Here is a 16,343-nt window from a genome sequence, read left to right on the forward strand (position 1 = left end):
AGGAGTAGACGTGTACGTGATGATTCCACCCAAACCTTTCCAAAGCGGACCCCCTCTTAATAGTACGGCTTTCCTACGAATCAAATCCACCGAAAAGAAACATAGAGAAACATCGTCTTCAATAGTCTTCGAGGGGCACCAAATAGTCCTGTGCCTAGTGAAGAAATGTCTGAAATACACAATGGACAGGATTAGTCCGCAAAAGCATTGTCATCAATCACCAAAACAACTAAGGGATAAAAATGCCCTTACACCAGAGATACCTCTCCGATACTCGGAGTGACAAATCCTAATCTCGATCTATGCCAACCCAACAAAACACGTTCGGAGATACCTGTAGAGCATCTTTATAATCACCCATTTACATTGTGGCGTTTGATAGCACACAAGGTATTCCTCCGGTATTCGGGAGTTGCATAATCTCATAGTCAAAGGAATATGTATAAGTCATGAAGAAAGCAATAGCAATAAAACTTAACGATCATTATGCTAAGCTAACAGATGGGTCTTGGCCATCACATCATTCTCCTAATGATGTGATCCCGTTCATCAAATGACAACACATATCTATGGTTAGAAAACTTAACCATGTTTGATTAACGAGCTAGTCTAGTAGAGGCTTACTAGGGACACTGTGTTTTGTCTATGTATCCACACATGTATCAAGTTTCCGGTTAATACAATTCTAGCATGAATAATAGATATTTATCATGATATAAGGAAATATAAATAACAACTTTATTATTGCCTCTAGGGCTTATTTCCTTCAAATATATAGTTCAAACGATGCTGTGAATATATAACAGAGATATGCTGCAAAGTATCGTAAAACAATCTAATGAATCGCTGCGACGAATTGTTACTAAAATCTTTCCATGCTAGGTATATGTTTCCTATATTATTACATGTTCTGGCTTCAAGTTGTTGGGACCTTCCTGTTGGGCTCAAAGACATACTTGATCAATGAGTCTTTGATCGATAGCAGCTCGGGGAACTCTCTCTCTTCAGCTTTGCTGAGTTCACTAACATTTTTTTCAAATCCATGAATCTTTTTTGAATCCGTGAACATTTTCAAGAAATTGAAAAAAAATGAATTCACAAACATTTTTTGTATTTCACGAACACTTTTTAATTCACAGTTATTTTTTAATTCATGATTTATTTAAAAGAATTGAGAAATTTTCAAGTTCTATAAAAAACAGTGGTTGGTTTTTCTCCACTATTAAAGGGGAATAGGTCATTCGCTTCCTTGCCTCGAGGGTTTAATCTCTCTCCTTTGATTCCACCCCTTTCCACATATTCATTTGCAATTTTAGTTATCCGACGTTGCATCTGCTTCCTTCCTTAATATGGAAACTGATCATTTTTCTTTTTGATAGTTTGGAAACGTAGTAACCCCGCTGATTTACTTCCAATTTTATTTTCCCAACATCACATCTCTACCCACTGATTTATTTCCAAACTTATGTGCGTGGCATCACATCTCCTTCCATCAGTAATATGAGAACTATTTTTTTTGTTTGGCAATTTGGAATCATAAACGTAGTACTCCCACTGATTTAATTCTAATTTTATTTGTCCAAAGTGTGTGTAGGTGATAGTGAAAGGGGGATTGGCTGAATGAGTCATTGACATAGGTGATAAGACTGCATTGAGGAGGCGGAGATAGTGGGTGGAAGGTATACATAAGACACAGTTGGTGTGAACCACTAAAATATATATGCCCCCTTTGCAATGCACGTGCAATTAGCTAATAAAATACTAAGAGTGTTAAGCGCCTCCTGGTATATCTAAACACCATGGTATTTGAAAACTATATAAAAATAGCATACATTCAAACAAACAAACCCTAGGACGGGTTATTAGGAGATATACCATTTTATCATGACCATCTGTTGTTTAATTATACATTGGTATGGAGATACATAACTAAACCAAAACATTAGAACAAATGAAAGAAAAATGGTTCAAATTAACCACTAGCTCGGGGGAAAGATCCATGTAACAAAAACAACATCATCCTCTTTTACCTCCTCCCAACAAGTCGAAACAGACTTGCAAAAGAGCTTGCTAAGTAAAATCGCATGGCCGACTAGACCACCCATCATCGACACCCACATGCTCATGCTGACATCTTCCTTTAATACGTTCACCTTGCGGGTGAGTCGAGACCGCGTGAAGGGTATTACACTAGTAAACAATAATTGCTATTTTTCTAGGAACGAAACAAAACAAGAGAAGGGAGAGGTGAGTGGCAAAATTGGGTCGGCCCATGAGACATGCGCGTGAGCGCTCCTGCATGCGCCAACAGCTTAAGGAGTTGAAGAGGGGCTCCCCCAGATCGAATTCTATTTTTGACGCTAACTATGTTAAACAAACGTTGATTGGTACAAGAACGACTCAGTGGGCCGACCCATTTAGCACCAATAAGCGTTCCGGTTTTGGGAACCTTTGAAGGTTCCAGGCTGTGTTTTGCCGACTTCGGGAACCTTCTAGAAGGTTCCTTAACCGGGTTTTCTCTGTTATTTTCATTAGTGCTTTTTTTGTTTTCTCTTGTTTCTTTTTCCTTTTTTGTTTCAAAAAAATATAAATTTCTAAAAATGTTACTGTTTTCTAAAGAGTTTTTGATTTTTTTAAATCATGTGTAAAAAAAATGTTTGGAATGTTAAAAAATGTTCCTCGTTTCAAAAAATGTTCGGGGTTTCAAAATTGTTCAAACTAATGTTCTTGCTTTTCAAAAAATATTCAAAATTTTGCTAAAATGTTTTCAAAAATATTTGCATTTTCCATAAATATTCATGTTCTAAAAAAGTTGTTATTTTATTAAAAAATTGTGTTTTCAAGAAAAAAACACACGCTACAGTACACATTGGGTTGCCACGGTGCCCGGTCTGCTACGGTACCGAGTTGCTACAGTGCATACCGAGCCGCTACCATCACACAGAAAAAAAAATATCTTGAGGCAGCTGCTTAATGGGCTTTGCCCAGTTGCGCGCGTATGTGGGCATCGGGGTGTTGTTTGACGCTTAGTGCTTCATATAGGAACCCCCGCTCCTACCAGCCTATTAGCCCCTAAAAAAAGACACCAGCCTATTACGGTTGTAATTGAGAAAAACCACCGAAAACAACATTCCAAGCCCACCCAGTACTTTTTACGGGCGGAAAGGATGATCTGTCGTCTGTTTTGCACTAGCTGAACTGAAAGAGTACCTAAAACAAAATTTCTATGCTTACAAATTTTCTAATCGGAGCTGTAGCGAGTAGCGCATTCTCTAGCAGCATATGGACCAATGGATGGATGTACTCCGAATGTTGGGAATGAGCTATATGCGGACAATGTAATCCGAATGTACAAACATCTTGTGGCCGATTTAGCTACGTCCACAAAGAGGATTTTACTTAGCTAGCTCTTTTGCCGCCCAGTTCTCTTTACGGAGGGTGTTTTACAGGTGTATTGGGCTGGAATATGACATTCCAAGCAGGGCCTTAGATCATGGACCTTTATATCTTATAATATGACATTCCAATGGTGCAGATCGGAAACTAACAAATGAGTAATATTGTCACGTGTTTGAGATTTTTACATGAATGTGAACCAACCTGTGGTTGAATGGTTAGAGGGACAATGGTATTCCCAGCCCACCAGGATTCAAGTCCTGGTGCTCGCATTATTCCTGAATTTATTTCAGGATTTCCGGCGATGCGCTTTCAGTGGGAGGAGACGTCCCCGTCGACTACGAGGCGCCTACGGTGACTAAATAAATTTCAAGATAACATGCCGGCTCAGTCTCTCGAAGATGCTCATAGGGGTAGGGCGTGCGTGTGTGCGTTCATAGAGGGGTGTATGCGCGTATGTATGAGCGCTTGCGTCTGTACTAATGTTAAAAAAAAGATTTCTACATGAATTTAGAACATAAGAATTTTGCAAGTGGCGCCCTAAGAGGATTTCTGTGAGACGAAAACATGTATCTTTTGAAAGAAGTCAATAATAGTGTGTATATTAGAAAAAAAGTTCTAAGCACAGAAGGAAAGAAGAAAACCATTACGGAGACACACTAGTATACTGTAATTATCTAATCACCAATGGATTGTGAGTGCTTCCTCTTTGCTCTGTGGATAACCAATGCAAGTTTTTTTTTCCAAGCTTGGGCCAAACCCAAACACAACAGCATAGAGCAACAGCACAATGAGCAAAGCGAGAGAGAAATGTAAAGCTTAAACAGTTAAAATGCTTGTCCAAATGCTTTTGTCAGAGCACAGGTTGCCCGATCATTCACCAAAAATGGTAATCAGATTAAAAGGTATACAAGTGTACTCGACATTCATTCGGAACAATCATGGTACAAGATATCTTGCTGCCACCAGCAGACTGCCAAACGATGCTGTGAATCTATAACAGACATATGCTGCGAAGTATAGTAAAACATTCTAATGAATCGCTGTGACGAATGGTTCCTAAAATCTTTCAGTACTTGGTATATATTTCCTATATTATTACCTGTTCTGGCTTTCAAGTTGCTGGGACCTTCCTGTTGGGCTCAAAGACATACTTGATCAACGAGTCTTTGATCGATAGCAGCTCGGGGAACTCTCTCTTCAGTTTTGTCGCGTCCATCTCGTTGTTGCTCCGAGGTGCAACAATGACCTTAGCCTGTTCTTCTAGCGTGAAGTTTGTCCACTTGTAGCTGGGATCCATGTACTTCTTATACATCTCCAGAATCTCATTGTGGCTGACCACGCCAGGATTGGTGAAGTTCCAGATGCCCCGCAAGTTCCTTTTTGCCATCTCAACTGAAATTGGCAAAAGCTCATCCAATACAGTCATGCTGTTTGGGATGTTTACCACCTTGTCATAACGGCTAATCTTTGTTATGAAGTTTCGGGGATTGTTGAGGTCAGACGATATTGGCATCCGGACTCGCAGAGTGCAGACATTCTCGTACTCCTTCAACAGTTCCTCGACCTGCATTGTCCAGGGAAAAAATGATCAGAAGTTTCTTCCACAATTTGCATCTTAAATTTAAAAATATAAGATCACCACAAGGATAAAATACTAACAAATTAGTCATTACAGAAGGGAAGAAGCAGTTACCATTGCCTTAGTCTTTGAGTAGAATGAACCAGTGAAGTTTGGTTTATCCTCTTCTTTGAAGCCGATGCCTGACCCTTCAGGATGATTTGCATCATATTCAAATATGCACCCAGTGGCATAGTTTATCACCAATAACCCATGCTCCCGACAAACATCAGCTAGAGTCAAGGTGCCCACAACATTGGTACGTATGGTGTCTGGCTTGTGAGACTCACACCAGTCAACATTGGGTCTGCCAGTAACACCAGCAGCATTGAAGACATGTGTTGGCTTAACAGTTTGGATATCAAGGACAATGGAAAAGCGCTCTTCCAAGCGACCTTTTCCGTACTCGTATGGAATTCCTTGCTTCTCACATATTTTGCCAAGAAGTCCACCAATCCATCCTGTCCGGCCATATATCAAGAACTTGAGCAAACGAGTTTGGGAAGAACCTTCTGATGTTGGAGCCACCATCTTCGTTTGATTGTTAGTAAACAGATTTAGCATTCCTTTAATTTCCTCAGAGCCCTCATACCCAGGCATCATCAGTGTCCTCGGATGAGGCAACAGTGCACCAGAAACATCACCCCAATAGTCAGAATTAGCTACATACCATTCCATTGTCTTCCTCAGGCCCTCCTCCCATCTAGTGCGCTCAGACCACCCAAGACTCTTGAGCTTCTCATCATCCAAGAAATACCTCTGATCATTGAAAGGTCTATTATCGACCAACTGGATTACTTTATCAGCTTCAAGATTGAAAAGCCTGCAGACATCCTTTGCCACATCAGTGACTGTCCTCTCTCTCTTTGTTCCAATGTTGTAAACATGTCCAACTTCTCCACGATGAAGAATGACTTCAAAAGCCTCAGCAACATCCTCACAATAGAGGTAGCTTCGGACATTGGATCCATCACCATGAATTGGGAGGGGCTTTCCTCTCATAGCCAAAAGAATGAACTTCGGAATAAGCTTTTCAGGAAACTGGTTAGGACCATACACATTATTTCCCCGGGTAGTGATGACCGGCAGACCATAGGATCTCCCATAAGCCATGACAAGCATCTCTGCTCCAGCTTTGGTGGCTGAATAAGGATTTGTGGGGAGCAGCTGTGAGGCCTCATGGTTACCAACCACTGCATCCTCATCAGTCTCGCCATAGACCTCATCAGTGCTAACGTGGATGAACCTCCTGATCTGGCCAGTGACCTTGCAAGCTTCAAGAAGAACATGAGTACCATAAATGTTGTTCTTGGTGAATTCAAAGGAGTTACCAAAAGAATTGTCAACATGTGTCTGGGCTGCAAAGTGCATTATTGTATCAATGTTCTCTGTGACCAGGAGGAAGTTGACAAGATCAGCACTGGCAATATCGCCCTTGACAAACTTGAAGTTTGGTGACGAGCTGGCAGGGAGAAGGTTCTTCAGATTGGAGCAGTAATCAAGCTTGTCAAGGACGACAATCTTGTAATCAGGGTAGTTCCGTACAATGCGGTTTGTGACATGGGAAGCGATGAAACCAGCAGCTCCTGTAATGAGGATGCTCTTAGGTGTGTAGGGTGTCGCCATATTGAACTGTAATTTCTGAAATCCTGTTGTACAAGTAGAGTATATAAAAGGATCAGACGAGATACAATTTATGATACAGCCAATATAAAATGAAACAACTGATATGTAATAACTAGAATATTACTATATATTATCTTTTGAACTGTCAGAACATGATACAATGAGAAACTGAACCAAGCTCCCCTGTAGAAAGAATTTGGACAGACCAGGAAGGCCAGTCTCAGCCTCTAAGGTCACTACATAAATGGGAAACTGCATCTATTTCTCATAGAGCAGAGGGCATGATCCAACTACCAAGCTCCAAATTAAAACACTGGGAATTTTAACAAAAATGTGGAGAAATGCAGTCATGCAAAACAGGCACACTCCGCCTTTTTGTTTGCGGCAGGAAAATAATTGGTTCACACATTCATACAGATATCGAAGTTGAAAGTAGAATTTATGAGTCATGACAGAGCATCCAGCGTTATTTCCCATCCAGATAAAACAAAAGCGTGCATAACTATTTAGAAACAACAAAACATTGGAATGGAGGCACAACATGGAACTCTTGCGTTTTCAAGCGGACCACACAGGGGAGTAATGCATCGAGGTAAATTTAGATATTCGTGCTATCCTATCAAACCACAATATAGCAGAAATACTCACTGTAAAAACATTTTCGCTGACAGATCATGGAAAACAATGGATAACAGACAGGAACGTGCACCAAATCCTAGATAAGTAGACATCTAATGATACTTTTTAGACCAAGATCTGTACCTGTTCTGCAAGTACATACTAGTTATTTGTCTTTTCCACATCTGGCAGTTCACGTGCCAACAACTATCACTAAAGCATGCTCAAGCAGCTAAAACTTGGTCAAACATACGGTGACACTATCGGTGGATCTTACGAAGAGGCCAAATTTTGAGATCTTGGACTGATCTAAAAATGAGGGAGCGAAACAAAGAACTAGTACACAAGAGCAGAACATAGCCATCGATCTGGGTTAAGATGCGACTTGTGATCTTTCTTTCTTTTCTGATAGATCCGAGCAAAGTTTCCTGTATTCTTGGAACCGTTGCGACTAAACTGATGCAAGAGGGAAGACGGGGAGATGGCATCCGAAGCACGCAAGGAACCCGATCCGGGCTTGGCAAAGAAGCAAACACCTGCCGTGCATTGCAGCACAATGCAAGAACATGGCCACGCACCTCACCTCAGTCGTCAGCTACGGAGGTAGGCGTCGGTCGACCGGAGGCTGCGGCCCGAGAGAGAGAGAGAGACTATGGTTTGCAACGAGGGGAGGGGGAGATATGCTTAGGGGAAGATGGGGCGAGAAGGCGCGAGACGTACCGTGCGCGGCACGCGGCGGAGAGGAGGACGAGGGACGGTGGCGTCGGTGGTTGAGGTGAGGGGGAGCGGAGAGGAGGTTTCCCGTCAATAAATGGAGAAAATGGCGGCGTCGGCGGTGGCGGTGTCGGTGTGGGTGTGCGTGAGAGCGAGATGATGGGGGTCGGCGGAAAGCACGACGGGGGAGGTGGTGGGGAAGGCGCTCACGCGGTGTCGCTGCGCCCCTGCCCGCCCCAGATCTCACGCAACCTCCGCCTCCATCACACGGATTTTATTAATTCTCAGTTTCCCTTTCTCCCTTCCTCTCCCCCGGTACTCATCTCGAGTCCTCCGGGGTCGGGGCCCACCCCGTCCCCGTTCTAACCGAAGAAGACGGCATCGCCAATCGAGAGTGTCGATGGAAGAGGTAGTTGGACCATTGTTGCAGTTAGTAGGGGTGTACTGGATATGAGTTTATGTTTTGGTACGTCTCCATGGCGTCTGGCATATCAAAACTTCTTTTTGGTGTGTGTGAGCCACGTCAGCTTCTTCCTCAGATTGTCGTCCGTTATAGGTGGTGATTGTTGATCCAGGAATGGCTTCTTTAGTAAGCTCGGGAGATCTCTAGTGTGGCCTGATTCGGGTCATCTTCAATCCTTCTTTATCGTTGCATTGGTGGTTGGAGAGACGTACTGGAGATCGGGCTCTACCGTCATCAATCTTGTGCTTTTTGGGAAAGTGACCTTACTTGAGACTTCTTCATCTTGTTCTCCCCGTTGCATTGTCCTCACATCTGGATGGTGAAGATCACTGGTTCGACTGCTTTTGTAGTGCCTTGTTTAACCTTGGCATGGAGGCCTTTGTTCCTTTGCCCGTCGCGGGTAAACTTACAATTCAAGACTATACTCTTCGTGTATCCGATGAAGTCGTAGTTAAAAGTGCATGTACTCTAGTGTATCGCTTTGATAATTAATAAAAATCGTTATGGACTAATCATGGGCAGACCCAGGATTGGGCCAAGCGTAGGGCCCAGGCTGCTATAGTGTTGCTACACTGCTCAATAAGCTACAGTCAACGAAGTAAATATGTGTCACGCCCCAGGCCCACAACCCCCCCCCCCCCGCCTGGGTCCTGAATCCACCACTAGGACTAATAGTTTTATTAAGATGTACTTTAAGGTGTTGTAGTAGTGGATTTTAATCCTACTCAAGGTTTCACCCCCTATCATACATGGAGCACTAAACAAGCAGTCAACACAAGTCAAGAATAGTCAAAACCACCCCTCATGGGTCCAGGGAGGTCACCCTGATCAACAGAAGTCTAAGGAAATGCTTCATGATCAACAAGCCAAAGGAAGAAGACCACATAAAAGGATAAGTCAAAGGAGAAGACAGGAGAGCAAAGAAGCCCAAGTCCAAGCAAGGAAGTCTCGAGAGAGGTGTTGCAGCAACCGAGCTCCACTGTATATTTGAACATTTTGAAATTTGGGTTTTTGAAGTTTCAAAAAGATGTGAAATTTTTCCCGAGGATACATATACACATTCCGATTACACGCGTCAAGTTTCGGTAGAAATCTCATTTTGTTTTGGGCTATACGAAAATAAATACATTTCTGACAGTATATAGGATAAAAAGGGTGCCATTTCTGCCAGAAATTTCTCTTTCTTGTATTTCCCAACATACAAAATATTTCTTTTCCAAATTTTTACCAGGCCTTAGGAACATGTGTATGTATCCATGTATTTTTTTTAGTTTTTTTGAGTACCAAAAGTGTGTTTTTCAAAATTTCCAAATACCAAGAGCAGTGGAGCTCGGTAGCTGCAAGCACTTTTCGAGGGATTCTCCCCTTAATAGGCTACAACCCACCTCCTAGCCCAACAAGGAGCACATGTGCTAAAGGACCGGAAATTACCTTGTACTACCCTCCCACGGTCCCACATCCTTACTTCAAGGGTAGGTTTATCATTTTTCAAGGACCACTGGGCTACATAAGGCCCCCATGTGTTGCAAATATGTCATGTATGCAATAATAAATGTTATTATTTATTTCCAAGTTTGTAATTAATGTTTATATTCAGTGCTATAATCTCTACTCCTAAAGGGGAGAGTTGGTACGTCATTTCGTTTCGTTACCCTCCTATCGATCAAACGCCCCCTCACCGTCAACGATTTTTATCCCGACAAAAAAAGCCCTCACCTCTCATTCCCTTATTTTTATGTAACATCCCAAAATTCTAAATTTTGGAATGTTATATTAAATAGATAGTTTTGATTGATTGTATGATTGCTTGTGTGGAATTGAGTGAAACTCGAAACTTTTTGAAAGTTAAATGAGAGGGAATAAAAGGACTTTCCCAAACTTTCATGTTTGCATTTATGATCTCCATGAATTCAAATTCTTTTCAAATACAAAACCCTAGAGAGAAGATGATATGACTTCTTCCATTTAATTAAATGAAAAAGGGTTTTTGATAATATTTGAATTTCATTTGGAAATATTTACAATTCAGAAATTTTATGCGACTCGATGATTTTCATGAGAGAAGATAAAATGACTTCTTCAAAACATATGAAATATGAGTTGGAAGTTTAAAGGAATCAAATTTAAAGTCCCTTTGAAATTATTTTCAATTTGGAGCTATTTGGATTTTATTCAAAATATTTTCTCCAAAAAATAAATATATGGAAATTAGGGTAAAATGATTCCCTATAGTAGAAAATTGGAGAGAAATAAATTTGAAATCATTTTGGTATTTTGAAAATGATTTTTATTGGGTTTTATCGCAACAGTAGCACTCTTTGCTTTATTTAAATTTTTGTGGATTTTATTTGACGTTAGGAAAATGTCCATCTTGTAGAAAATCTTCTTCTGAAATTTTTTGATATACTATATGCCTATATAATATTTTTATTTCTTTTGTTTTTATTATTTTTGTATGTCTATGTTTTTTTAAGAAATCTTTCCCTTGGACCAACTGGGCCGAAACCCCGGCCCGCAACCGCCGCCGCCTTCCCCACGCGGAAGTCCCGCACCGAGCCACCGCCGCTCGGAGTCCGAGCCGGACTCCTCCGCCGCCCGTGCCCCCTTCCCCAAGCCGCCTCGCCCCCCCTCCTTAAATACCCCGTCGCCGCCGCCCCTCTCCCCCTCAGCCCGCACCACCGCCCCGCTGCCGCCACCTTCCGCCGCCCGAGCCGCTCGCCGCCGCCTGCCTCGCGACGCCGCCGCCCGCGCTGCTGCCCCTCGCCGCCCGCGACGCCTCCCGCCGCTACCGCTGCTTCCGCCGCCGCCGACGCCGCAAGCCGCCTCGCCCCGCTCGCCGGAGAAGCCTCGCCGCTGCCGCCGGTTTTCTTTCCCAAACCGGTATAAACCGATTTAACCCGTCCCGATTTTTTTAGAATAGATCGGTTTAATTTTTTCTTCGGTTTATTATTTTAGGTTTTGTTAGATAGCGAGCGTTCACCGGTTTAGATCTGTTAACGAACGATTTCGTTCGTTAGTCTCTGTTACCGGACGTTCGTCCGATGGATTTTTCTTTTCTTTATATTTTTCGGCCAGGGACCTATCTATGATATTTTATTTACAGATTAGTCCCTGATCTTCAAACCTTCGCTACTTTTCGCTCGTTTGTCCAAATCCAATGAAACCAACGCCCACTTCTTCGTTATGATCCCCTCTGTCCAGATAACCAACTTGAACATGTTTTTTGAAAGTTTAAAATTTGATTTCAAACAGATTTGAATTCAAACTTCTTTTCTTCATAACTCGAGTTTTATAACTCCGATTTGAGTGATTATTTTTGCTATTCGAAGCTCTTGACCTAAACTTTCTGATAAGGCCAAATTCACTTAATTTTGGTACTGTTAGAAATTGTTTTCTGTTGCAAGAGTTAATTGCTTGTTTTCGAAGTTTTTCGAGATCTTTTCTTTGATTCTTTTGCATGAGTGCTTATGTATGCTATTGCTTGCTTACGATAGATTGAACGGAGTGTGATGAGTAGAACTATCAGGAGTTATGAGTACGAATCATCTTCATCAATAGTACAAGGCAAGTTCACATTTTGATCATACCCCTTTATTACCCAGTTTTTATGCATTAGTTTCAATCCTCAAACACTGCATGGTTAGGACTTGATTAAATTGTGGGTATTGGGAATTAGTTGATGAGGTAGAACCTATTGTCCTTTATTCAAACCTTGGGAGTTACTACGTTATGCTTACTTTGCTACGCTTTGCTATGCTCGTAGACGTGGATTGGTTTGAGAGAATTCATGAAAGATGTGAGAGTTATTGTTAAATAAGGTTTAACTTAAGGTGGCTATTTTAATACACATCTGGGTGGATTGGTTTGTGGACACCTGGGGAACCCAGTATTGTCCTAGGAGATCCCAAGGTACCCGTGTGATCATCCTATGGAATGCCACCCAGGCTCAAAGGGATCATAATATTATTCATGCTAGAAACTTCTGTGTGCAGCCACATGCCATTATGGGCTCTGGCATAGTTGAGTAAGTTGTGGGAATCCTTTCCACGATGGGCTAGCAGATGTAGGGGATTGTAGGTGTACCGACCTATCTATCGGTTAAGGGGACCTCCTCTGAAAGACTGTGTCTCGATCATCCGTCTCTCAAACAACATGCAGTGCGCGAAATACAATGGAGGAGATCGAGTCTTGTGGGGAAAAGTGCGCAAACCTCTGCAGAGTGTACAAACTAATCATGATTAGCCGTGTCCCCGATTATGGACATCTTGAGTATCTGGTTCTTGAATTATTGATTTGATCTCATCACTCTACTTAATTAATTTGTTGGGTTGTTAATTATTTTGGGATTGAGATGGGGATTACCATTCTCAATGCTTTCAACAAACTTTGTAGTTAATAAAATATATTCCTTTGCCGTAGGAAAAAATTGGCTTTACGCAAAATGATAATCATAGAGCCTCCACTAGCCAAATATGCATGTAGTGATAGCCATTACTCAGCATTGCTCTACAGTGTGAAATTGCCAGTACATTCAATGTACTGACCCTTTGTGGCTGCAACGTCTCATGTTGCAGGATTATCTTATGACGAGTAAGTGATACGTTAGGGTTACAATTTCTATACTCAACTTTACCATTGGTGTTGATGGGAATTTACAACCTTGTTGTTACTTCCGCTATTTGGATTGATGTAATAGTATTTACGTTACTTTGTTGCCTCTACACTGTATGGGTTCTACACCGTCGTGCCCGTCCCCACTATTTTTTGCCAAATAATTGTCCTCTTCCCTGACGATCTTGCAGTGAGAAGACGACCAGCCGATGGGTGGCCTTCTCCAAGGGCATGTTGTACTGCGGAGCGGCGAGGCGCCGGGGGAGACGCTTCCGTCCAGCGCAGTGGTGCGGCTGCAGGGTCGTGTGGCCACGCGGCCATCGCAAGATCGGGCTGATATGTTATGTCTGCCTTTCCTCATCGCAGAGGGCCGACTACTCGATCTCGACAGCCTCCGCGACGTCCAATCACCGGCATATTTAGGTTTGTTGTGCCAATGAAGAAATTCTTCCACCCAGGTCATGGTAAAGGTGTATCAAATTGGTTTTCGTACTTGTCCCAATTAGATCAAAGGTTGTACTATGGATCTGATGTATTGAAGCCGTTGGCTTCTCGCTATATGATCAAATATCTACAGATCTCCCTTTTCTCTTTTTATTCTTTTTAATGTCTCCGGATTCGTTGGCCACCTCTGCTAGATACTACATCTGCTTTAGTAAGATTTTCCATTCCAAATTGTGTTACTAAGATTTGGTATATCATCACTAAACTCTAATGAGCAGACTTGATTTTACTACTTTCAATTTATTAGTTCCTGCTCACTAAACTCTAAATTTATGACATGTGATGAGTGATATTTTTACACTCATTTCACCTTTATTTAAATAGAGATATTTCATTTAAAAAGAGATATTTGCTTCGATATTGCCACTAATGACTAATGAATGCAAAGAATTCCACAAATCCACTCTTTGATGTGTTTCCACGGGAAATGGGCTAAAATGGGAAGAAATCACGTGTGGAAATAGAAGGGAAGAAGAATAAGGAAGAAGGAACCAATAAGAGGCGTCCCTGTGAAGTCAGAGCAAAAGACAATGTTCCATACGTGCGCGAGTGTCCGTATGAGCGCCCGTTTGGTGTGGATTCTGTCAGGGATATACCCCGCGGTGTAACCCGCCGGATGTATGACCCGGCTGGAGCTTGGCGACTCACTGGCGACCCGCCCAGACCTGGCGGTTTACGGGCTACCCGCCTGAACATTGCGACTCACTAGTGACCCGGTGGGCGGGTCAGATGGATGACAAGGCCCAAGGCCCAGTAGGCCGGTTCATGCGATGGTGGGCCGGCTTAAGAGGAAAGGCGTGAGGGATATTTCCCTTACAAGGAATCAAGACCCAGACTTGTATCCGGCTTGTAATAGAAGATAGACTAATCCTAATCCTACTAGGACTCCATATGTAACCCGCCCCTCCAACTTATATAAGGAGGGACAGGGCACCCCAAGAGGGACAGGCTGAATAATCTTGAGGGCTAGACACAACTAGAGGAGAGCCAGTTTATGCGACGACTCCCTCATGAGCATACGGAATACGACCTAGCCACAAACAACATGTAGGGTTATTACCGGATGATGTTTCCCCGGGCCCGAAGCTGTCTAAATCTTGTCTCGTGTGTCAACTCACCTCGACGATCTCCTCGCGTCTCTCGATTCCGACCAACCCCTCTCAAGCTACTACGTAAATGCGTTGGCCTCACGGCTAAGTCATTTTCACGAGGACATCTGCCGTGACAAATCCACGATAGATTCCGAGGCAACTCGTCCACCTGAACAACTTTTATTAAAGGGACCCCGTCGAAATGTCAACAAAACGAGCACTGATGTCTGCTATACACCTTTCTTTTTGTAGACTCTGTTGGCCCTCCAAGCGCAGAGTTTTGTAGGACAGTAGCAAATTTCCCTCAAGTGGATGATCTAAGGTTTATCAATCTATGGGAGGCGCAGAATGAAGATGATCTCTCTCAAACAATCCTGCAATCAAATACAAGAAATCTCTTGTGTCCCCAACACACCCAATACAATGGCAAATTATATAGGTGCACTAGTTCGGCGAAGAGATGGTGATACAAGTGTAGTATGGATAGTAGAAATATATTTTTATAATCTGAATAAATAAAAACAGCAAGGTAGCACGTAACAAAAGTGAGCATAAACGGTACAATGCTTGAAAACAAGGCCTAGGGTTCATACTTTCACTAGTGCAACCTCTCAACAGTGCTAACATAATTGAATCGTATAACAATGCCTCAACGTGCGACAAACAATCACTCCAAAGTTTCTATCGGAGAACATAGGATGAAAACGTGTATCATCCTATGTGCCTAGATCACCCCAATGTCACCATAGGAATCTGCAATGTCATCATAAGACCCCATTGTCACTAGGGTATCTGATGTCTACTACGCAACCTTCTTCTTGTAGACTCGTGTTGGGCCTCCAAGCGCATAGTTTTGTAGGACAGTAGCAAATTTCCCTCAAGTGGATGACCTAAGGTTTATCAATCCATGGGAGGCGTAGGATGAAGATGGTCTCTCTCAAACAACCCTACAACCAAATAACAAAGAGCTCTTGTGTCCCCAACACACCCAACACAATGGTAAATTATATAGGTGCACTAGTTCGGCGAAGAGATGGTGATACAAGTGCAATATGGATAGTAGATATAGGTTTTTGTAATCTGAAAATATAAAAACAGCAAGGTAACAAGTGGTAAAGGTGAGCGAAAACAGTATTGCAATGCTTAGAAACAAGGCCTAGGGTTCATACTTTCACTAGTGCAAGTTCTCTCAACAACGATAACATAACTGGATCATATAACAATCCCTCAAAGTGCAACAAAGAGTCACTCCAAAGTCACTAATAGTGGAGAACAAACGAAGAGATTATTGTAGGGTACGAAACCACCTCAAAGTTATTCTTTCTGATCAATCTATTGGGCTATTCCTATAAGTGTCACAAACAGCCCTAGAGTTCGTATTAAAATAACACCTTAAGACACACGTCAACCAAAACCCTAATGCCACCTAGATACTCCAATATCACCACAAGTATCCACGGGTTTGATTATACGATATGCATGACACAATCTCAGATTCATCTATTCAGACCAACACAAAGAACTTCAAAGAGTGCCCCAAAGTTTCTACCGGAGAGTCAAGACGAAAACGTGTGCCAACCCCTATGCATAAGTTCACAAGGTCACAGAACCCGCAGTTGATCACCAAAACATACATCAAGTAGATCACGTGAATATCCCATTGTCACCACAAATAAGCACATGCAAGACATACATCAAG

General features: G+C 42.3%; 1 protein-coding gene across 1 annotated transcript; it reads right to left on the bottom strand.

The window, feature by feature from the left end:
- Positions 1-4,205: 4,205 nt before the first annotated feature.
- LOC109780433 (trifunctional UDP-glucose 4,6-dehydratase/UDP-4-keto-6-deoxy-D-glucose 3,5-epimerase/UDP-4-keto-L-rhamnose-reductase RHM1) lies at positions 4,206-8,225 on the bottom strand. Its single transcript, XM_020339019.4, has 3 exons — positions 7,982-8,225; positions 5,093-6,666; positions 4,206-4,963 (listed from the first exon to the last, which is right to left on the bottom strand). The coding sequence occupies exons 2-3, from the start codon at positions 6,641-6,643 to the stop codon at positions 4,511-4,513; spliced, it is 2,004 nt and encodes a 667-aa protein (XP_020194608.1). The 5' UTR covers positions 6,644-6,666; positions 7,982-8,225; the 3' UTR covers positions 4,206-4,510.
- Positions 8,226-16,343: the final 8,118 nt, after the last annotated feature.

Source organism: Aegilops tauschii, chromosome 5 (assembly GCF_002575655.3).
Source record: "Aegilops tauschii subsp. strangulata cultivar AL8/78 chromosome 5, Aet v6.0, whole genome shotgun sequence".
NCBI lineage: Eukaryota > Viridiplantae > Streptophyta > Magnoliopsida > Poales > Poaceae > Aegilops > Aegilops tauschii.

Coding starts and splice junctions, on each gene's coding strand:
- LOC109780433 (XM_020339019.4), bottom strand. CDS start 6,643: ATGGCGACACCCTACACACCTAAGAGCATCCTCATTACAGGAGCTGCT. Junction 4,964..5,092: donor ACTCAAAGACTAAGGCAATG/GTAACTGCTTCT, acceptor TGGACAATGCAG/GTCGAGGAACTGTTGAAGGA.